At 39.8% G+C, this 22283-nt stretch overlaps 2 protein-coding genes across 2 annotated transcripts; both read left to right on the forward strand.

Moving 5' to 3' along the window:
- The first annotated feature begins 3220 nt into the window (after positions 1 to 3220).
- LOC115267430 (uncharacterized) lies at positions 3221 to 8988 on the forward strand. The gene is made up of 5 exons (XM_062843061.1): positions 3221 to 3335; positions 7098 to 7325; positions 7393 to 8295; positions 8381 to 8688; positions 8884 to 8988. The coding sequence occupies exons 1-5, from the start codon at positions 3251 to 3253 to the stop codon at positions 8986 to 8988; spliced, it is 1629 nt and encodes a 542-aa protein (XP_062699045.1). The 5' UTR covers positions 3221 to 3250.
- Positions 8989 to 14134: 5146 nt separating this feature from the next.
- LOC109424729 (ATP synthase membrane subunit K, mitochondrial-like) lies at positions 14135 to 14656 on the forward strand. Its single transcript, XM_019699915.3, has 3 exons — positions 14135 to 14266; positions 14327 to 14414; positions 14481 to 14656. The coding sequence occupies exons 2-3, from the start codon at positions 14328 to 14330 to the stop codon at positions 14550 to 14552; spliced, it is 159 nt and encodes a 52-aa protein (XP_019555460.1). The 5' UTR covers positions 14135 to 14266; position 14327; the 3' UTR covers positions 14553 to 14656.
- The last annotated feature ends 7627 nt before the right edge of the window (positions 14657 to 22283 follow it).

Raw genomic sequence — 22283 nt, forward strand, 5'->3', positions numbered from 1 at the left:
CTGCACCGGAACAACGCAGTCCGACGATGCATCGATCTCAAGATTAGAGGAATTCCACTCAGTCGGAAAGACAAAAAGTGAGATATTATAGGACTTTCAATTTGAAATTATTAATTAAAAACTATTGAAAATACTCATTTCAGCTGGCTCAATACTGGACGCCGAAATGAATTATTATTATTATTGGCTCTTTATTATGGGGATTTTCAGCCCGAGGCTGGTTCATCCCCGCCGAAATGAATCATCTAAAGCGTTCAGGCGAACGAACAAAGACAACATCTGCCGGAAGACGTCTTCCCTTCCTGTCAGCCTCTAGACAAAGCCTCCCTGACGATCCAGGTTGTAGCCTTCAGGAGCAAACGCATACCACACTAACCGCTGAACATCCATCCCTCCAAACATTCAGCTCATCGTCGGAAAGTTCCATCCTATGTCCGGATGAATCAATGGTCGCTGAATGCACTGGATCAACACTGTCCGCCATTGAGTCGATCATAAAATTTGAGCAACTCCGTACTGACGACCGAGCAAAAGGTGAGTTTATATTACACTTAATTAAATTTATTTAGTTTAATAATAAAAATCTACTTTGTTTCAGCCGAGGTTTCAGCTGGCCCAACACTGAACGTGGACATAAATCGTCTGAAGCGTTTAGGCGATCCGTCGGTAGAACGAACGGCATCTGGCGGAAGACGTCTTTCCTTCCTGTCAGTCTCTAAGCGGAGCCTCCCTGTCGATCCAGGATGTAGCCTTCAAGAGCAAACGCACTCGCAAACGCATACCACACTAACCGCTGAACATCCTGATGGAAACCCAGGCACAGTGGATACGGTTATACTACCGTTCGACCGGACAATACCCGTCCCGGGGTTCGCGTGATACGAAGAAAGATTAAGTACGCGGAATACGTTTGTCAACAAACAACTTTACTTCGCAACGGACTAGTACGGACTAAATCATAACAAACAATATAGTGCACAATACATCAGCAATTATGCTTCGTTCGGTTTTCCTTACACAATACACACAAACTCAACACAAGTCGTCGTCATTACTGTCATCATCGACCGGGGACCTGTCACACATCCACGATCGTCGTCGTTAGCAGGGGGCTGTCACTATTTTTCTCCAACACTCCTCCTTAGTGCAGCCCACTGATCCTTCTCGAACTCCTCCTGGATCAATACCGAGACCAACAAAGTTACATTTTCTACACAAGATAGTACAGGCCTTCCTTTTTAACACCAACAGCAATCACAGTTTCAGCATTCATAATGCGACAATCCTTAGGTCCAAACTGCACATAGTAGCCCGCATCAGTCATTCGGCTCACCGATAGCACATTAACAGACAACCCAGGAACAAACAGCAACTCCTTCAGTTTGATTTCAACGGATTCTGCTTCTAGTCCGCGTCCGACGATTCTTCCCTGTCCGCTTCCTCTGGCCGTTAATGTTCTTCCGTCTGCAAGCGCTATATTTTCCACACAGGGATTCCACCAACTCAAGCACGCTGTTGTATTCGTCATGTGCCTTGAACTACCAGAGTCAATAATCCATTTTTGATTCACAGGCACATCACTTGCTGTCTTCACCGTGAAACACGCTCCCCGACTGCTACTTCCTGCTTCTGGATGCTGTACCGCCAATGATTTCGCCTCATCTTCTTTCTTTTTCACTTCTGCTATTTTTCTCAGTAAATTCGGGCAATAACACTGGATATGGCCGTCTTTTCCACAATAGTAGCACTTCCGAATACTTCGTTTTTCTGGCAGTACTGAGCACTTCTTCACTTCCTCTTGAGCATTCTCCTGTTTCCGCTTCTCAGATCTTCTCCGCCATTCATCCAAAAGCTTTCCCTTCACGTACTCTAGTTTAACGTCCTCTTCCGGGCGGCTTTCAAGAGCGGTGACAAGTGGATTGTAGGATTCTGGCAAGCTTGACAGAAGAATCGCCACAACCAAATGTTCTTTTAACGACTCCCCCATTCTTGCCAAACGGTGAACCAATTCTGCAGCTTCAACAAGGTGCTTTGACATATTCTCTCCTTCACCTAAACGCATCGAACAAAGTCTCCGTAGGGCATGGACCTTGTTCGACAACGAACCTCGCTCATGATAGCCTTTGAGCATCTCCCACATTTCGTTGGCACTTACAGCATCAAGAATATGGGTCAACTGACTATCTTCCAAAGCCAATCCGATCATTGCTCGCGCTTTCTCATCCTTCCTCGTCCATACTGATGTAACATTTGCTGACTCAGGCTTGGGATCTTTAACTGTGGACCATAGATCCTCTCTCATAAGCATTAGCTCCATCCGGAATCTCCAGGTTCCCCAGTTGGACTCGTTAAGTCGATCAAAAACAATGTTTGTGTCCGTCATTTTCTTAATATTTTCAACTATTGCCTTTTTATTTTCGTCTCACAAAATCTTCTTTCTGGACCACTGTGAACCGTTTTATTTTCCAACTCAACCACTACAGACTCAACACTATTTCATTCACTCGTTTCAACGCCACACTGAGCTACGTCCCCTTAACGTCCATAACAAAACGAATCGCACAACAAAATGGGTCCGTTGCAGAATGATTCCGAACAACTTTCGGCGCATTAGCCAATTCTGCTCCTCCTCAAACAAAACTCACAACAATTGTCCGTAGCTAGTTCTTCTCGCGATCAGCTCTATTATCTCGCCGACGACACTTCCCACACTTTCTTCGTCGGCAAACAAACCGTCGCAGCCTCCGGGGTATAACAACAATTACACAGATCGTTCATATAGAACGCACTACAAAGTGTCTCTCAATCCACACACTTTTTCATTCTACTTTCTTCGCGCAATCTGAGCCCATTACCTGATGGAAACCCAGGCACAGTGGATACGGTTATACTACCGTTCGACCGGACAATACCCGTCCCGGGGTTCGCGTGATACGAAGAAAGATTAAGTACGCGGAATACGTTTGTCAACAAACAACTTTACTTCGCAACGGACTAGTACGGACTAAATCATAACAAACAATATAGTGCACAATACATCAGCAATTATGCTTCGTTCGGTTTTCCTTACACAATACACACAAACTCAACACAAGTCGTCGTCATTACTGTCATCATCGACCGGGGACCTGTCACACATCCACGATCGTCGTCGTTAGCAGGGGGCTGTCACTATTTTTCTCCAACACATCCATCCCTCCAAACATTCAGTTCATCTTCGGAAAGTTCCATCATATTTCCGGATGAATCAATGGCTGAATGCACTGGAACAACAGTGTCCGCCGTCGAGTCGATCTCAACGCATCAACATAACAAGCCGGTCGTTTGGTCAAAAGGTGACAGTTTTATATTTTCAGGTTTAATTAGGGAAACTTACGTATTCTCGGCCGTTTTGTTCTCTTCATCGTCATGAAGGGTTTTTTGAAACCTGTTGTGCTCAAAGCTGGTCTCAAATCTTTCCCAACCAAGTTTAACCTTCGTCGTGCATTAGGGTCATTATGACCCCAAACGCGATATCAAGCATTAATATCTCTTTTGTTAATTAACTTATCGTAATGAAACTTCTTGACTTTAAATATTTTGCAGCAACGAGGATTTAAAAAAAAATCTTAAGGTGAAACCATAATGGCGCCACAAAAAAAGTTACGAATAATGCATTGGGGTCTTCATGACCCAGAAATGCAAACTCTTATAGAATGAAGATTTTTTCACCAATTCAAATGACCAATGTCTTATTTGATAGATAATTATGTCAAGAATGTGTTGATATGTTGAAACAGTGGTTCCGGGAACTTTGGCCACCAGGAATCTGCTACACAGGGCACCATGTCGGACATGTGGGATAGCACTACATTTTGCCAGTAGTTGTGGAATATCTCGCCTAGTATCTCGCGTTCTGGACCACTTAGAAGAATACTGTCTTCGGTAAAGTTGCTTAGAACACTAAAAGCTTTCACATAGGAAACAATTTAGTTCGAGAATCACTCACTGCGAGGCGCTAGTGTTCTTAGGAGCTTCCAGTTCAGTCTAAACGTTGTATATCTCGGGTTCTGTACCACTTAGAAGGATATCGTCTTCGGCAAAGTTGCTCAGAAGACTAAAAGCTTTCACATAGGAAACAATTTAGTTCGAAAATCACTCACTGCGAGGCGCTAGTGTTCTTAGGAGCTTCCAGTTCAGTCTAAACGTTGTATATCTCGCGTTCTGGACCACTTAGAAGAATACCGTCTTCGGCAAAGTTGCTCAGAAGACTAACAGCTTTCACATAGGAAACAATTTAGTTCGAAAATCACTCACTGCGTGGCGCTAGTGCTCTTTTGAGCCTTCAGTTCAGTCTGAACGTCGTATATCTCGTGTTCTGGACCACTTAGAAGGATTCTGTCTTTGGTAAAGTCGCTCAGAAGAGTAAGAGCTTTCGCATAGAAAACAATTTAGTTCGAGAATCATTCACAGCGTGGCGCTAGTGTTCTTAGAAGCTTCTAGCTCAGTCTGAACGTCGCATATCTCGTGTTCTGGACTACTTAAAAGGATACTGCCTTCCGCAAAGGTGAAAATTTTTGACACTTTGCTAGAGTTGAACTGAAATGTTTGACTACTTTGATGAGTTCTGATGCTGCAAGGACTGTCGGCAAGAATTGTTAAAGTTGAATCACCCCTCATCATAGCGTAAAAAGCTGGATTGTTTTTCTGAGAATTTTTGCCGAAGACAGTATCCTACAAAGCGGTCCAGAGCGTGCGTGAAATACAGCGTACAGCTCCACTGCCCAAAATCGCATAGTTGACGTAACCACCATTGACAATGTCAGCACTCACAAGCTAATATCTATCAAATGTGCATAATTGTGATCAGTTTTATTCAATAGAGCACTAGATCTAATCAATAGCTAGATATCAACGTGAAAAAAATCATTAACTTTTCATTAATTATTGTTGAAATTTCAAAAGTGTGCTGAAAACTACAGTGGCGCTTACGTCAACTATGCGATTATGGGCAGTCCATAGGGACGTCCCCCGCAAAGTCAGGCCGTTCCAGAGACCAGCACCAAGCTAAGAACCTTCCCCTATGAACATACAAAATTTCACACCAATCGGTCCAGAAGTTTTCGAATCCATAACGATCAAACGGACAGACAGACAGACAGAAAATCACATATATATTATATAGATTTAAGAGGTTTTTTTTTTTAAATATATCTATAATAATTCCACAAGAAGGTTGTTGAGGAGGCCGAGGAGGAGGCCTGATTTTAATTTCTCTAGATGTTTTATCACAGTTTCCTTTATATATTTCACCATCGAAATTCCAAAATTTTATCATTTTCATAAAAAAAAATGCTGATCAAACTCTTAAGAAATTGGCATTTGAACTTTTCAAATCACTGATCTAATCTTTCTTCCCTTGAAATAACATGAAAAGTAACCCCATGGGCTCATTTAATAAATAATGCGCCTCTTTAAATGTAAATATTGTAGGAAACGAGTTGAACATTTAAGTTGAAAACTTTTCTTGGAATTCCACTCAGAACTGATTTATTTCTCAGGGTAAATTTCATGGGATTTCTTTGGAAATATCACATTTTTTACAAGTTCTGTCAAAAACTTCGAGTTGATATATATGGCAGAATAACCCAAGTTAAACTATTCCTGAAGAATATGAGTACTTTATTTGAAAACTTTCAAATATCTTTGAATATTTAGAACTTACCTTACACAATCAATTGTCTTTAAAGCATGTATGTATTTTATTTCAAATATATTGATAAGTCGATCGAATTTGAAAATGTTTTAGAAATCGCTCCCTTAGTATTTTTTATTTTATTTGAAAAACATTGTTTTTTTTTTTCGGGATCCCGGGAAATCACGGGATTCCGAAAATAAAAATCCCGAATCCCGAGATTTTTTTCAGTCCGGGAAACAAGACCCTCTTCCAGAATGTTTAGATTAAACATAAAGCTGAGACAGTATCTTTCTAATTGGTCCTGAACGCAAAATATACGACGTTAAGACTAGACTGGAAGCTCCCAAGAACACTAGCGTGACGTACTGAGTGTTTCTTGAACTAAATTGTTTTCTATGTAAAAGGTCTTAGTCTTCTGTGTAACTTTGCCGAAGGCAGTTCCTTCTAAGTGGTCTAGAACGCGAGATATATGACGTTCAGACTGAACTGGAAGCTCCCAAGAGCACTAGCGCTACATAGTGAGTGATTCACGAACTAAAGTGTATTCTATGTGAACGCTCTCAGTTTGCTGACTAACTTTTCCCAAGATAGTGTCCTCACAGACAAACAGACGTAACACTTCGAAAAATTTATGATTCAAATCATAGTCACGGAAACATATTCGCCCAATGCTAAAAAGACTAAGTTTGGCCGACCATCAACTAGGTGGCGGTAGTGAGCAAACGTCAAACTCGAACAAAAACGATGCGAGCGCCACGGGTGGGCAGTTGGCCACATATTCAATTTTGAAAAAGACCGTTAAATCAATGTACGATGGGAGCTATCAGAGTGTTATGTCTGTTTGTCTGTGGTGTCCTATTAAGATGTTCAGAACGCGAGGTGTACGACGTTTAGACTGAATTGGAAGATCATAAGAACGCCAGGGCCACACAGTGAGTGATTCTCGAACTAAATTGTTTCCTATGTGAAAGCTCTTAGTCTTCTGAGCAACTTTGCCGAAGACAGTATCCTTCTAAGTGCTCCAGAACGCAAGATATTCTACAACTACTGGAAAAAGTAGTGCTATCCTACATGTCCGACATGGTGCCCTGTATAGCAGATTCCCGGTGGCCAAAGTTCCCGGAACCACTGTTTCAACATCAACACATTCTTGAAGAAATTATTTATCAAATAAGACATTGGTCACTTGAATTGGTGAAAAAATCATCATTCTATAAGAGTTTGCATTTCTGGGTCATAATGACCCCAATGCATTATTCGTAACTTTTTTTAATGCCCGAAGAAGGGTAATCAAACGACCAAATTTCAAGCCGACAAAAACCCCCTCATGATGATGAGAACAAACCAGCCGATAATACTCAAAGTAGAACCGGTTCTTTTGGCAATTAACTTTACATATTCAAATGATTTTATTTTTCAGCTGACCCAGCGAATCCAGACAATAAAAAGAGCTCACACGATCCGTCTGTAGATCGCACACTGATCGCCTCTGTTGAAAGACGTCTTAACTCCCAAACAATGTCTAATCGCAGCTGTTGTGCCGACACAGGCCTTCTGGAACAAATTCCCGCTCTGACCGCTGAACATGCAGCTGTTCAAATATTCAGTTCAAAGTCTGACAAAAACGAGCTAGTTGTTCGTTCAAAAAGTGAGAGTTTTACACAGCTTATTTTAACTAAATCTTAAACTTTAAAAATAATATTATCATTTACCAGGTTCTCTGAATGACTCGATGCCATGTTATTTGGACAGTTCAGGATTGGCATTAGATCATCGATTTCCCCGAACATCTGGCTATCCACCGCATTCCTCAGAAAAACGAAATGATACACCTGTTAAGAACTCCAGTCACATGGATATGACAAATGGAAATTCAAATACGTCACTCCCGTGTCGGATGAATTATTCAGGTGGTAATCTGCTTTTGACGAGAAAACCAGGAGAAGTAAGCTTCTTCAAAAAGAATGCACGTTCGAAGAAGCCCAGTGAAAATGGTAGTTCAAGCAAAACAATAGCTAGGCTCAGCAAGTCGCTGCCGATAACTAGACCGGCGAACTATTCGGGTGGCAATCTACTGTTCAAAATACCGCACCGTAGTCTAGGACTAAACAAAAGGACAGATATGACTCTAGCATTGATCGCAACCGGTGATACCTGCAATTCAAACGTAGGGGAGAAGCCACAATCGTCGTGTTGCTATACTCCTGATGTCCAAAACGAGTCAGCGTCCTTGAGTATGCAACACCTCAACGATTTGTCGTTTGAAAATGTTCTTAGTAGCACGCCAAAGCGCAAGAAGGTACACGAGAATATTTCCTTGTCAAATACTGAATTTCAAAATGCCGAGTCCGATGTTGAACGCTCCAAGGACAATATCAAACAATCCAATCCATCTGATCAACCGCGGATTATAGAACTCCCGTGTGCTTATGATAAAGTGTTTGATTCCGATGAAGATGAAGGTGACAACGATGAAGACGTCAACGATGATGAAATACTAATCGGTGATGCAAACGCACTGACGGATTTCACAATCAACGAATACTTTGAAAAGTACAAAAATCAAACAATAATCAGCGATGATGAGATGGATTATGAAGAAAACAAGGAAAATGAAGGTAAATTTTCTCAATTATAATTTTGTTTCACACAGTTTAAAATAACTTTAAAAAATACTTAAAGCGTATTTTTAAATATTCACAGCATTCGGCCATCTCGGATTTGAAGAGCTAGAAAAAGATGATATTAGAACTAAAAAGAAGAAGACACCATTGTGGCGAATCAATAAAGCAGCTAGGGAACGCGGTATGGAGTATACCAAACCTGACGGGACAGTTGTACCTGCGCGAAGGTTACAAGATCCCTGTCGCTGTAATTATCTAAAGTGTCACGAAAAGTACGACCATACGATTCGGGAGCACATCTTACGCAACCTTCTTCAACTCACTTCGTCTGGCCAGAACCAATTCATTAGCAACCACATGAGCATCTGTGTGACAGCAAGACCAACGGTAAATATAGATAATTGTTATAGATAATTCGCCGAGGTGACAATTTGCAAACATTTTGAGCTGAAAAATTGATCAATAAAATGCATGCTGGAAGAAACCAGTCAGTTTTTAATTAATTTTATTTGGTCTTATATTTGATTCTTCCAAAATCTATTAAAAACAAATTTTATTAACAATTGTATAATAAATTTACAGGTGCTAAATTCTCGAAGAGCATATACACGTAAATATTACCTACCTGCTACGAACGGCCGGGTTCGGGTTTGTAAGGAAATGTTCCTCGCAACATTGAACACATGATTGAACATTACAGACAAGAAGACCCGTTCACTTGCCGCGAAGATCATTAAGAATGACGGTATATGTTACGACGATCAACGGAAGCATAATGGCGGCCAGAACCGTATTCCGGAGGAAAACGTCAAGTTCATGGAAGATCACATCAGGTCGTTCCCCGCCTATTCATCGCATTACAGTCGGGAAAAATCATCAAAACTATACTTGAGTAGCGATCTCAGTATTGCCAAAATGTTCAGATTATATAAACAAAAATGCATTGAGGATGAAAGAGACTCTGTGGAGTATAACTCCTACAGACTATGTTTTAGGACTTTCAAACTAGCTTTTAGGAGGCCTAGTAAAGACATCTGCAACGAATGCGAAAAGTTTTCTGCTCAGTTAAAATCGGAATCAAACGCACAAGACAAATCAAAAATTCAAAACCTTCGCGATCAACACCAAGCTAAAGCAAAACGCGTTTATTATGAGAAAAGATCGGATGTACAAGCTGCCAAAACCTCGGACTGTGTCAAAACCGTATCGTTTGACTTGCAAAAGTGCCTGGCCACTCCTCATCTTCAGTGCGGAGCAGCATATTATTGCAGACAGCTGTACACGTATAATTTCACATTCTTCAGCACTGATGGGAAGGTGAACGTGGCGGATTGTTATCTATGGGATGAAACTAAAGCTAAAAGAGGAGCACAAGAGATAGGGTCATGTATACTGCAAGAGTTGGGAAGAATTGGCCCAAAAACCAAATTAATAAATTTTTATTCGGATCGTTGTTCTGGCCAAAATCTAAACTTCGTGGTGTGCATGACTTTTCTTAAATTCATCGAAGAAGCACATAAACTAGGCCGACAGATAACAATTCGCCACAAACTAATGGTCTCAGGGCACAGTCACATGGAGGTTGATTCTGTCCATGCCTCGATTGAAAAAGCAAAAAACCGGACTACTTCTAACATTCATATTCCCAGCGATTGGGAGATTCTGATTGGATCGATACAGAGAAAAGTTCCGTTCAGGGTTCATTCGATGGAACAAAAAGATTTTGTTGCTTTAAAAGATCTAGGAAACTATTTTAAACGACCATCAGTCAACACAACTGGAGAAAAGATTAAATTCAGAGAAATCAGCTTCTTCGAATACAAATCAGATGATCCAAAGACAGTGTACTATAAATATGACATAGCAGATGCAGATTATCTTTCGTTTTATGTTGAAACCAAGGGAGAGAAGCCAGAGCTAAAACCAATTTCGACGGAACCGCTTCCGCTGGCGCCGGAAAAGTTGCGAGATTTGCAAAAATTAATCGTCTTCGTAACTAACAAACAGTACTACGAAACATTTCTCAAATCTCTCGTTCCCAAAAAAAGAGGTAGGCGCTCTCAAAAAGGAATAGAAGATGATTTTGAGGGAGATTTAGATTCTGAAACTGATGAACAGTAATAGTGAACAGGTTGAATTAAAGCCTTGACAGGTTGAAAATTGTTAAATTATTTTACAGGTTGAAAGTTGTAAAATTGACAAGCTAAAAGTTGTTTTACTGTAATAAATATTTGAAAACATCTAACATATTACTAATAATCAAATAGGGAAAAAATCACAAAAGATTAGGGGGCAAAAGATTAGGGGGCAAGGGTACTAGGTAGGGCTTACTGGTCAGACTAAGTCCTAAGTGTCCTCTGCTGTACTTAAGAGTCGCCTCCATTCAACTCGTTCCATGGCTGTGCGTCTCCAGTCCCGCACTCTGCGAAGCGTCCGCAGATCGTTCTCCACTTGCTCGACCCACCTCGGTGCACACTACGTCTTATTGTATCGGTCGGATGGCTCTCGAGAACCATTTTAGTCAGGGCCTCTACACGTATAGTCCATGTTTCGTGCCCATAGAGGGCTACCGGTCTAATCAGCGTTTTGTATAGATTGTTAACTTTGTGTGACAGCGAAGTTTGTTCGATTGTAGAGTTCTGTGGAGTCAAAAGTAAGCTCTAGTTCCTGCCACAATGCGTCTCTGAATTTCTCTGCTGGGGTTTCCATCCCTAGAGGAAATCCCTAAGAAATCTCTGGGGTAATTCCATTAGGAACCCCTGAAGAACTTCTTGTCGAATCCCTGCAGGAAACCCCCAAACAGGAATTGCAGAAGAAATACCACGAGGAAACCCTGGGAAAATAGTTGAAGGAATTCCTGAACGTTCCTTAAGGCCCTAAGGGAAACCTCTGTAAGAACTCGTAGAGGAGCTCCTGAAAAAAATCCTAGAATTTTGAAAAAAAAAAACGGATACTTTAATTGTTCTCCAAAAAAAAATACCTGAACTCCTTCGGGAATTCTTCCTTGATCAATGCTCGAAGAAACCTTGGGAGGAATTCCCAATCAGCGGCCGTTCATAAACCACGTAGACCAAATTTGGGTCATCTCAGATCCCCCTCGTAGACTTTTGTCCATACAAAAAATTAAAAATTTGTGTGGAGCCTAGACTTAGCTAAACCACACCCCCCCCCCCCCCCCCTTCCCCCATAAAAGTTTACGTGGTTTATTAACGGCCTCTTAATCATTTTTAATCGAAAGGGTTGACATCTGTAAACACGCGACTCAAAAGAGCAGTGAACTACGCAAATAAGTGAATAAGATTAAAACTTATTAATATAAAACTCGTAAATACTAGAAAAACAAAATAATTTCACCGGGCAGAAGGTTTTAAGAATGCATTAACAAATCTCCGTTGCTCTTTTTGGTAGTGGAGTTCAGGAATGCTCTTCCGAAGGACAAAAAGGTCCTTGCAATTCTTTCAGCTTCGAAAAGTCACCGAAACAAATTAAACTTACTGAAATGTTTTATTTACCTATAATTAAACTTCTGTGACCTGACGATCGTTTAGCCAGAGTTTGACTCATTACCTTTCATCAGTATATTTAACACCTCCGGTAACTGATGATGTATAAACTTTTTTGCTCCAAAATTAGTGTAGCGTCGTTCATCATTACTGATGTTATAATCTCACTACGGATTCTTACGATGATCCTGATCGAGTATTGCTACTTGTCCTGACCGTCTTTCTGATTACCTGCGTCAGCTGTTATGCAACAAACACTTTTTCCACATAAATTTCGGCAAATCGCAACAGGCCGTCTGGAAGACTCCTCCGTTCCGCTCGATTGCCGCAGTCGCCAGCTCCGAAGCATCTGCACCTCCAGATTCATCAGGAACTCGTCAGCGCCTTCGTCCGTGATCTGAACGCCGTGATGCAGCTGATTCGGTCGGATCTGAAACGGTCCCGTGTTGCGAATCGTTCTCAAATCGACCGGTTTCCTCGAATCAATCCGGTTGGTGTGAATCATTTTCTGCAGCTGGTGCAAGCTTATATTCCCGCTTCAGGTGGTAGCCCTTGCAGTACGGCAGTACGGTACGGCAATACAACACAAGATTTAACGAAAAAATCCAACTATTTTACTAGAACTTTCTATAGTAATTAAGGATAATGCTGATGAAAGTAGAAGGCGTAATCGTAACTAAAACGTAAACAAGACGAATAGTAGATGGCGAAACTGTTTTCCAAACAAAACACAGGCGAATAGCGAGAGGCGAAATTGATGGAAATGTCAAAATAGAGCGAATAGTATTGGGCGAAAATGTTGTGTCAGGTAATGTTGGGGCTAATTTGGAAAAGGCGTATTTAGAGCACACGGAAAAATAGACGTAATTGAAAAACAGCCAATTTATGATAGAAAAACGAAAAAAAATTAAAGAAAGCCTCGATTAATTGGAAAATATGTTTATTTTGCAATTATTTGCTAACTTGTGTTAACGTTTTATTGCTTCGTTTGAAATTAGGATTTGAAATAGTGCTTGCTTATCTTCAACTGATCAAATGACCATGTTTACATTTTATTACTTTCGCCCTAATCGCGAATTACTCCGGAAATGTCTAATTAGTCAGATGGTAAACACTGCAACTGTATTGCAAATCGGCTATGTTCACTTACTTCATCGCGAGTACTGTAAGCCATATTAAACGGAAAATGATGAGTGAATTCATTGCCGATTTTACCACTCTTCCACTGACTGATTCTTGTGTGTGTGCCGCACGCAGATTAAATAAAAATGGTCAAGAAATTGATACATATCAAAGATTGTGAAAAAAGCCAAAAACAAAATGCCGTCGTCAAACAAATGCAAATAATACAAAAGTTAAAACATTCAAAGGAGTCTTGTCTTTCACAAAATAAACAAAATGGTAACGAGATTAACAAAAGGTGATATTTTGCACCATGCTGTACCAAAAAAAAGGACAAAAATTACTACACGCACTGCTGGAAGTGTTTTTATGCACCATTTTACAGCAACCAACGTTTCACAACAAAATCTCGTTTACCGAAAAAAAAACACTGACAAAATACAATTTAAAAAAATACATCAGCATACAAAAGTGAATTATTGACCCGATCTATGGGCGGAAAAATAAAATAATTCACGAAAAAACTACACATTTACCGGCGGTCGTGAATGCACGGATAGAAAAAATTATTACACATAGCACGCTTGTCACCAAAAGGAATTTTGCACTGAAAAATATACGCCAAAGTTAAAAAGCCAATGGCCGTAAAAAGCGTTGTACAAATCCCAATTAACATTTCTCCTCGTCGACACTGTTATAACCGGTAAAGAAAGATAAAAAGGAAGCATTCCTCAAATGCAAATAATACAAACGACCGAGTACGTTCATAGGTAAATCAGAACTGACTTTATTATTTCTTTTACTTTAAATCAACTGAGTCACATGAGAACCCATCGTAAGGGTTCGGCGGTTTTACCGAGTGGGCAAGGCCACTACAAGAACGAGCTGCTTGCTCAAAGTAAAAGTTCCCACTTTTTTCTGACCACGAAATTCCGCGAAAAGTTTCTTATCACGGTATTTGGAGTGGTAATGTAATCAATAGCTCCATCTACCCGAATCGCAACAACACGACGCGATGTTTGGTAAGCACTTACTTTTAAATTGGGATACTATCTACGAGCATTATTCACATTGGTGCATCGGTCAACAATGACCCGACTAGAAACTACCTGACATTAGCACATCGGCGCTCGCCGCAAGATGGCACCCTTCAATGTTCGAATTCTCGCTTGAAATCGGATTGTATCCGATAAATTTCTCCTGTCACCGCAAATGGATTGAGTGTTATGTAACCTAACCTCAAACTGCCTGGAACTCTTGACATTTTGCTTTCAATTCGCTGAAGACGTACGATCCCTTCTGTTGGTTCTTCAAAAACAGTCCGTAAATTTTCATCTAAAGTAAGCGAAAAATAGCTAAAATAAGCATGATAATTTCACTAATTGTTCCCCTAATTGCAGAATGGCCGGCGGAGATCACGTTGACGAAACTAAGCTAAAGGGATTGTCCCGCTACTTCAATGGCGAAACCATCAAGGGACGAGCCAATGTAAGCCATCGCATTCGGTACTTTCGGTCGAATTCTGGAGATTTATTTATTTTCCTTAAATTTCAGGTTGCGAAGGCCACCTACGCCGGTCTCGGACTACTAATCCTGTACTTTTCCCTGAAACCGTCGAAGAAGTGAATGATGTAGTCCAACTTTGTTAGGATAAGGATAAAGTACATCTTGTCGCTTTAGAGTCGGGAAACAGTGAAAAATATATATTATGCAACAGCGCTAAAAGTCGATCGAAAAGTGGTTTAAGTTGGAAAATGTGAAGAAAAATCCCCAGAGAAGTTGGTGCACTGATGTAATTTATGTATTCAACTAAAAAACTAAGCAGTAGTGCACTAACAAAAAAGAATTAGATAAAATCGTTTAGAAGCTGTGTGTACCGTGTGCTGGTGTAAATTGGAACCCAAGCTATTGAATGTCATTGGAGGGAAGTGGAGAAGTCTCAAGAAATTACTTGATTATACACAGCACCGGTGATATTGCGAAATTTATTCACAATTTGTACTGTCAGCGTAGCAGTAGCCGTTCAAGACTCAATAACCGCTCAATATTGTAAAAATCAAGTTTACACGCGAAGTAACCCTCTCTCCGAAGCGGATATTATTGGACAACATGAATAGATTAGATGAGAGCAAATCCTTTTTATGGCACATTTACTGAATAACATAAATTTTAAAAGCAAAACATTCCTATTTTTGAGTGCTTCTTGGGCTCAAATAAGCGGCAGTTGATCGTGTGTTCCAATTGCCGTGCAAAGTTGTAAAATGAAATTCGTTAAATCTGGCGGTCTAATGAATTTAGCCACTGTTGTACAATTGGGTTGTTTAGTGAATAAAATATTGCTATTTTCTATAGCGTAATCGATAGAGCTCAATTTTCGGAGTATAACGCGATTTTATTGGATTCCAATAGCTTTGTTTTGATGCTTAAAATAACAAAACAGTTTTTATTTTCGTGGATATAATGGCAGTTCAATCGATAAAATGACAGTTCGCCCGAACAAAAAAAAAATTCCCATAAACTTTAAATGCATTTTAAAAATAGTTCCCGCACTCCAAAAATTATGAAATTTTGGATTTCGACTAATTTTTGGGTGGAGAATCCGATTATAAAATAATCCGGATACCCCTAACGAACCCAATTACAATGAACAACAAAAATTAATTGCAAATACACAGAGTTGCAAAAAATATACTCTTTTCCGGAAACGTCTACATACAAGATGTCATAAATTTGTTCATTAGCGAAATTAGGAACAGTTTAGAACTGTAACACCAACTGTGATAAATTTTTTATGATAAGTTTTGCTTCGGTCTTAAATTATATCTGATTGTACTTGGGCCAACTTCGAATGCAAAAGTATTACAGTTAGTAAATTGTAAACCATGCCTTAGATGAGCGGAATCTGATGTTACAGAACTTATTTACTTTCACGAGTAACGTTGGGACGAAAAGTTATACTTCATATATGGGCAATTCTCGCTGAGATCGGCCCACTATTTATACCTTGTCTTCAAAAATGTTTAAGGTGCCGATTTTCTAAAAATCCTTGCTAAAAAAATAAGGAAAATGCATTTGGTTACTCAAATTGATGGACCCCCCGTTAGTTAGAGCCACAACATTTTTTGCAGACCCCTTGATTTTGATCAAATGGTGGCTCATTTAAACCGTTATAACTGGTAAGTTTCTCCAAAAACCACCTCAAAACGAATTGTAGTTGAAAAGAGGAAAGATAGAGCTACTATTTACAATAATAAAAAGTTGGGTCGGCCATATTGATTTTGGCCACAATCTTGGATTTTTATACCAAAACATTTTTTTCACCATGAGGGCAACCACCGATTTTCAAAATTTTTGCATCAATTGAAAGCTGAGACATTTATACATAACATATAAAAAAATTAGATATGTCTTTTTTTCCTATCAAAATTTATCTGTAGTTTTGTAAATTAAGCCACGTTTTCTCCATACATTTCCATGCGCACCGGCAACGACATGCAACAGCATCCGAGTTTACGCCTGCATGTATACACAAAGGCACCTGCCGCTAAATTTGCGCAAGTCGGAAGTTCGTTTCCGTTTTTGACTGTTTCTCAATGATGCGGGCATTGCTTTCATAACTTTTTTAGAGTTTTGAAAAGCTTAAACTTTCAGCTTTCCATTAGTGGGTTCATATTTTAAATTCGTGTTCGTAAACACTGCAAAATAACGCTGCATTTATTTAAACGGCCGGCACCGGGTCCAGTGCGCAAAAGTGGCATGGTTTACAAAACGGCAGATAATTTTTGAAAGAAGAAAAAGACACTCTATTTTTTTTTATATGTCATGTATAAATGTCCCAGCTTTCAATTTATGCAAAAATTTTGAAAATCGGTGGTTGCCCTCATGGTGGAAAAAATATTTTGGTATAAAAATCAATATGGCCGACCCAACTTTTTATTATTGTAAATAGTAGCTCTATCCTTCCCTCTTTTCAACAACAATTCGTTTTGAGGTGGTTTTTGGAGAAACTTTCAAGTCATAGGTTTAAATGAACCACCATTTGACCAAAATCGAGGGGTCTGCAAAAATTGTTGTGGCTCTAACTAACGGGGGGTCCATCAATTTGAGTAACCAAATGCATTTTCCTTAATTTTTTAACGAGGACTTTCAGAAAATTGGCACCTTTTTGGCATTTTTGAAGACAAGGTGTAAATAGTGGGCCGGTCTCAGCGAGAATTACCCATAGATAACAATCTTTATGTCAAATTTCATTACTATTTTAATTCCTGTAAAAATATTATCGGAAACCTAGTAAAGCTTGTGCGTGCACTTCAGAATCACTACGCTTTCAGATCAAAACTGGTCTGAGTTAGGAAATTATGCTGCAAGAAGTAAATTAAGTTCCTTTAGATATATTCCGACCTTGATTTACGTCCACTGTAGGGGGATGGGGTTGTCTATCGTAAACCAAATTAGTCATAAGAAAATCAGAGCATGCCAGTTTACCTTCTCCATGTGTTCGGCAAAGTTTGAGTACTGACCGAGGGCTATCACGTGTGGTCATTCACTACTTGGAATTATGACCTCAAATGGTAACACTGGTCGATTTACACAAGACCGTCCATTAAGGCGAAACTGGAAGCATTTCCTCACTTTTTGGTTTTTGATTTTTTATTAAATAACGAAGCAATATTTTCAAAATCGGTTTTCGTGTACATGTACAGTATGGATCAGCGTATCTTCTAAATTTTTCTTGTTGTGGAAAATGTTTTTCGTTTTTACAGAAACCATTTTTGAACAAAATTTTACAAAAAATGGTTTTTTGCAAAAATGGAAAACATTTTCCACCACAAAAAAAAAATCAGAAGACACCCTGATCCATACTCTACATGTGTACGAGAACAGTTTTTGAAAATATTGCTTCGTTATTTAATAAAAAATCAAAAACCAAAAAAATGCTTCCAATTTCGCCTTAACTGGGAGTGTTGCTAGTTATCAAGTAAAATTTCAGTTTCTCTATCTCGGAATCGAAAGTAGATAGAAATGTGTCGTCTTCGACAAGGTTGTTCAGAAGGACAAGAACATTCTAGTGATTCACCAATTAGTTGGTGATTTCACCGCGAGGTGGTGCTAGTTTTCAAGTAAAATATATATATTTTATAACGGCATCAAAAGCAAATAGAAATGTTTCGTCTTCGAGAAGGTTATTCAGAAGGACAAGAACATTCTGGTGCTTCACCAATTGGTTATTTCACTTTCTCCCGAGTTCCAAACGCCCGAATGACAAATGCCTGAAATTAACGCCCGAAAGACATTCGCCCCAATGTAACATTCTCAAAAATGTATTAAATGCCTTCAAGCACTATAATAATCTTGGAAACGCCTTTCTGAAATCAGTTAAGGAGAAACATGGAACAGTCTTACTTTAATTTTGCATACAAATTTTGAAGGCACAAATCAGATGAACGAAGAATCGAGTCACACTGCATGTGTTTATCCTGGCTATGCCCAATTGTTAAAAGAATAGAGTTAATAGGGTAACGGTTGAATTTTGGACCCCTAGAGGACATTAGTTTGAATTTAAGTCAAAATCAAACAGATTCAGAGGGTATTTACACATTATGATGATGTTAGTATGATCGTATAAGCCTCCACTGTCCGTTAAAAATACCCACAAGGTCATTTCTGGCTGAAAATTTGATGAAAATAATCGATTTTTGAAGCATCAGTTTTCACTGTTTTGGACACTCCAATGTCTTGTTGTAAACATGTTGCGACACTCGCACGGATGACGAGATTGAAGAAAATTAATTTCAAGGCAAATATGGATATTTCCAGTGAGGAAAAGATTGCTGTCCGTGCAGAGCAATCTTATTTAGAGAATGATTCTAAAAAATTTCGTTATCTCTTCATTAAATCTGTGTAAGATGTGATAATACAACCCAGGGGGTCCAAAATATATGGGGGTCCAAATTATATTGGTTACCCTAAACTATAGAGGACGAATGTCGCTGCTGTTCCTTTTGTTCTCGTTCGCAAACATGCCGGGTATCTATCTGTCAAACTGCATACTTTTTCGCTTTGACACTTATATCCTTCCCTATCTCCGCCAGCAAGAGATGTTGCGGCGGCGACGCCAGCGACATTCGTCCTCTATAGTTTATTAACTCTATTGTAAAAATAGGCAGGCAGACAATCCAAGTCAGACGCATTTGTTTACGAATTTTCAAGATTAGAGCTCATGAAAACGTCAGTAGGGGTTCAAGCCGGCCATTGTGGAGACATGTTTATACCGATTGATGTTCGGCACGTGTTTGGCCGAATGCCATTTGTCCAAATGCCATCCGGTCGAATGTGCTTTGGCTAAATTATTATTAAACCTAAACCATTGACATTTCCAGGTTATCAGCGAAAAATAACTGAAAGTATTTTCATCAGAAATTGTCTGGTATTTTCATATAACATTTCCGTCAATACACCAATGTCCTGATTTTATCAGGGTCTGTGTCATTTGGCATAAAATCATATGGCATAAGGCCGTTTGGCATAAGGTCACTTGGCATAAAGACATTTGGCATAATGGACACTTGGCATAATAAAGAAGGGTGCATTTCGATTATGCCAAATGTTCATTTTGCCAAATGACCGTTATGCCAAATGTCTTTATGCCAAGTGACCTTATGCCAAGTGACCTTATGCCAAATGTCGCTCTACAGTGAGCGAAGCATCCGTCTTTTGAAAGAGTTTTTTTAGTCTGTCCACTACGGGTATACTCTCTATGCTTTCACACATGAGAATGCACGATTTTCGCTTGGCTGACATTATTACTTTGTTGTAGTTCGTCAGGGCCTTTCTGTATAGGCACCAATCAGCGGTACGCTTGGCGCCGTTGAATTCCCTACGCGTAGTTTTCCGAAGCTTCTCAGGAGTTCTTTATTCCACCAAGGTACGTCTCTGCTCGAACAAGTTGATTTACTTGGACAGCTCTCTTGTGACTTTCTAGGATGCACTCTTTAAGTTGTAAGATAGCTGAGTAGGATTCCCGATCAGTTTTCTTTAAACGTTGTTTTCCATCGAGACAGTTTTTTAGTTCATCATAAATAGACCGTCAAGTCCGGTTGGATGTGTTTTGAAAATGCTTGTCAAGTTTTACTTCGTATCCGCGGGTGATTCGGCCGACGAAATGGCTGGTGTGAAATATAATTCACCAATAATTTCGCTGTGGTCAGTGCCGTTGTCCTTTTGGGGATGCATTCAATCAGAAAGCGGATAGATTCTCCTGCGGGAAAGAGGAGTTAAAGTGAACTAAATAATATTCTTGAGATATGGACTGTTGTGTGCGCTGGAAACAAAACGTGTTTTGGAGACGAAAAGTTGTGCTGGAATTCGAAAGATTTATGTGATGTCGAGTGCGTTTGTGAATACCGAAAAGAAAAAAAGACTCGCGAATCACATTTGAAATGATTGGAGGACTCAATAGTGCGTGTGGTTTTCTGATTCAAGTTTTTGACCAAACCATGAAGAAGTAAAGATGGAGTGTGTAAATGGGATTTCGTCCGGATGCCGGTGTCGCGTGCTTTTGCTTCGGTCGTTCGATTTTTCTTTTTCCCTATTGACCAATCCAAATTCCTGTGTGGTAGTGGTTTGTGTTCAGATTTCCCGTGTTAATCTATCTGTAAGAACTTTGTAAACATCTTTCGTTCTCACGTATGTATATGGATAGGCTTGCAGTAGGTTTCGTGAGACTTTTTTTGGACAACTCAATTCGAAAATGAGCATTTCGTTGTGTCGCGTTTTTTGTAGCAACACTGAACTATCACCTGACGTGGGTGATCAGTTATTTGCTTCTCACATGAAGTGAACAATAGTGCGTCAGCTTGCATGTTCGGTCGTGTCATTTGCAGTTAAATATTTGGCGACTAGCTTCCGCGGTTCGATTCGAAATATTAAGTGACCACCTGACGTGGGTGATCGATTGTTTACTTTCCGTGTGAAGTGAATAATAATGTGTTAGATTGCATATTTTGTCACGTCGTTCGCAGTAAATATTAAGCGACTACCTGACGCGGGGGGCGATTGTTTGTTTTCCGCGTAAAGCAAACAATAGCGCGGCAACCAGCATGACACGAAGGTCATATTACTTATCAAAGTGAATCCAGACCCAACGATACCTTTCCCACTAACAAACACTCCTTCCTGCAGCCTTTGGTGGAGTCGCAGCGGTAAACGCGGGCCTTCACTTAACAAAGGTTGTTACTAATATTCCTTCCCTCTTCCAACCTGACTGCAAGGACGTGGCCGGCGCCGTTATTGTACCGTTAAAGAGAGTCTCTGAAGCGTGCACAGTGAAAATATTGACCACTCCCAGTCAATTATTCAGTTGATTCATTGTGCAACTGTCATTGGTTCGGGTCAATCACGGAATAGCAACCATAGATGTGTGCAGTCAGTCTAAGCTAAGCTAAGCTAAGCTAAACCATGAAGAAGTAAAGATGAGAAAAATTTGTGGTGGTGCTACGCCATCCGGCAGAGAAAAAATTGTTACTCCAAGAAGTGATTCTGCCCGGTGGATTTTGAGAAGAGTTTATGCGGCAGTGGTATGAAGTGTTTTTTTTCTTTGTAATTTGGCTGGTGGTGCTACGGTTTGATGCCAAGCTTATATTTTTTCCCCGTACAAAAGTGATCCTGCTCCGTGTATTATTTTGTGGTGAAGATGGGTCTATCGCAATTTGTGATAGTTTTACCGGATCCCTATAAACTGAATAATGATGAAAGTTTTAGTGCATGGGGACTTCGAAGTGATCTTTTTGGTTGATGAGAGGAATCTGAAATCCGCAAAAGTATTTTGAATGAGTTTGAATAAGGTGAAATTGCTAAAGTGTGTTACTGATGCTGATCCTATCTGAAGCAGCTTGAAAAAATGTTGCCGTATTGCCGAAAATAAACCCACTGACTGTCCGTGATAAAAGGACAATGCTCAGGGCTCCAATAAGAATCAATATGGTGAGATCTTTCTGTTTTTTTTTTATTTATACCCATATCAGTAACATTCAAGTATTAGAGATAAATGTTTATTAGGGGAGGGTTGGATACCATAACCACAGACGTAACACCTTGAACGATTTTCATGGAAATCCATCGCCCAGCTCACACTACCATCACCTGGTGGAAAAGTTGCACGAATCACTGTGTTGTGCCATATCGTCAACAGAAGGCGCTAGTGTGAAACGTCAAACGCATAGAAAAACGATGCGCGCGCCTCTGGTTGTGAAAGCCTATGAAAATTTAAAATGATCGTTAAAAGCGTGGTCGATGGAAATTTCGCAAGTGTTACGTCTGTTTGTCTGTGCCATAACTTTTGATCTCGTTTCAGAGAAC

Source organism: Aedes albopictus, chromosome 3, assembly GCF_035046485.1.
Source record: "Aedes albopictus strain Foshan chromosome 3, AalbF5, whole genome shotgun sequence".
In the NCBI taxonomy this organism is placed as follows: Eukaryota; Metazoa; Arthropoda; class Insecta; order Diptera; family Culicidae; genus Aedes; species Aedes albopictus.

Excerpts from the sequence above, each read along its gene's own strand:
- LOC115267430 (XM_062843061.1), top strand. The coding sequence starts at position 3,251 with ATGGCTGAATGCACTGGAACAACAGTGTCCGCCGTCGAGTCGATCTCA. Across the intron at positions 7,326-7,392 it reads GCTAGTTGTTCGTTCAAAAA|GTTCTCTGAATGACTCGATG; the intron begins GTGAGAGTTTTA and ends ATCATTTACCAG. Across the intron at positions 8,689-8,883 it reads GTGTGACAGCAAGACCAACG|GTGCTAAATTCTCGAAGAGC; the intron begins GTAAATATAGAT and ends ATAAATTTACAG.
- LOC109424729 (XM_019699915.3), top strand. The coding sequence starts at position 14,328 with ATGGCCGGCGGAGATCACGTTGACGAAACTAAGCTAAAGGGATTGTCC. Across the intron at positions 14,415-14,480 it reads CCATCAAGGGACGAGCCAAT|GTTGCGAAGGCCACCTACGC; the intron begins GTAAGCCATCGC and ends CTTAAATTTCAG.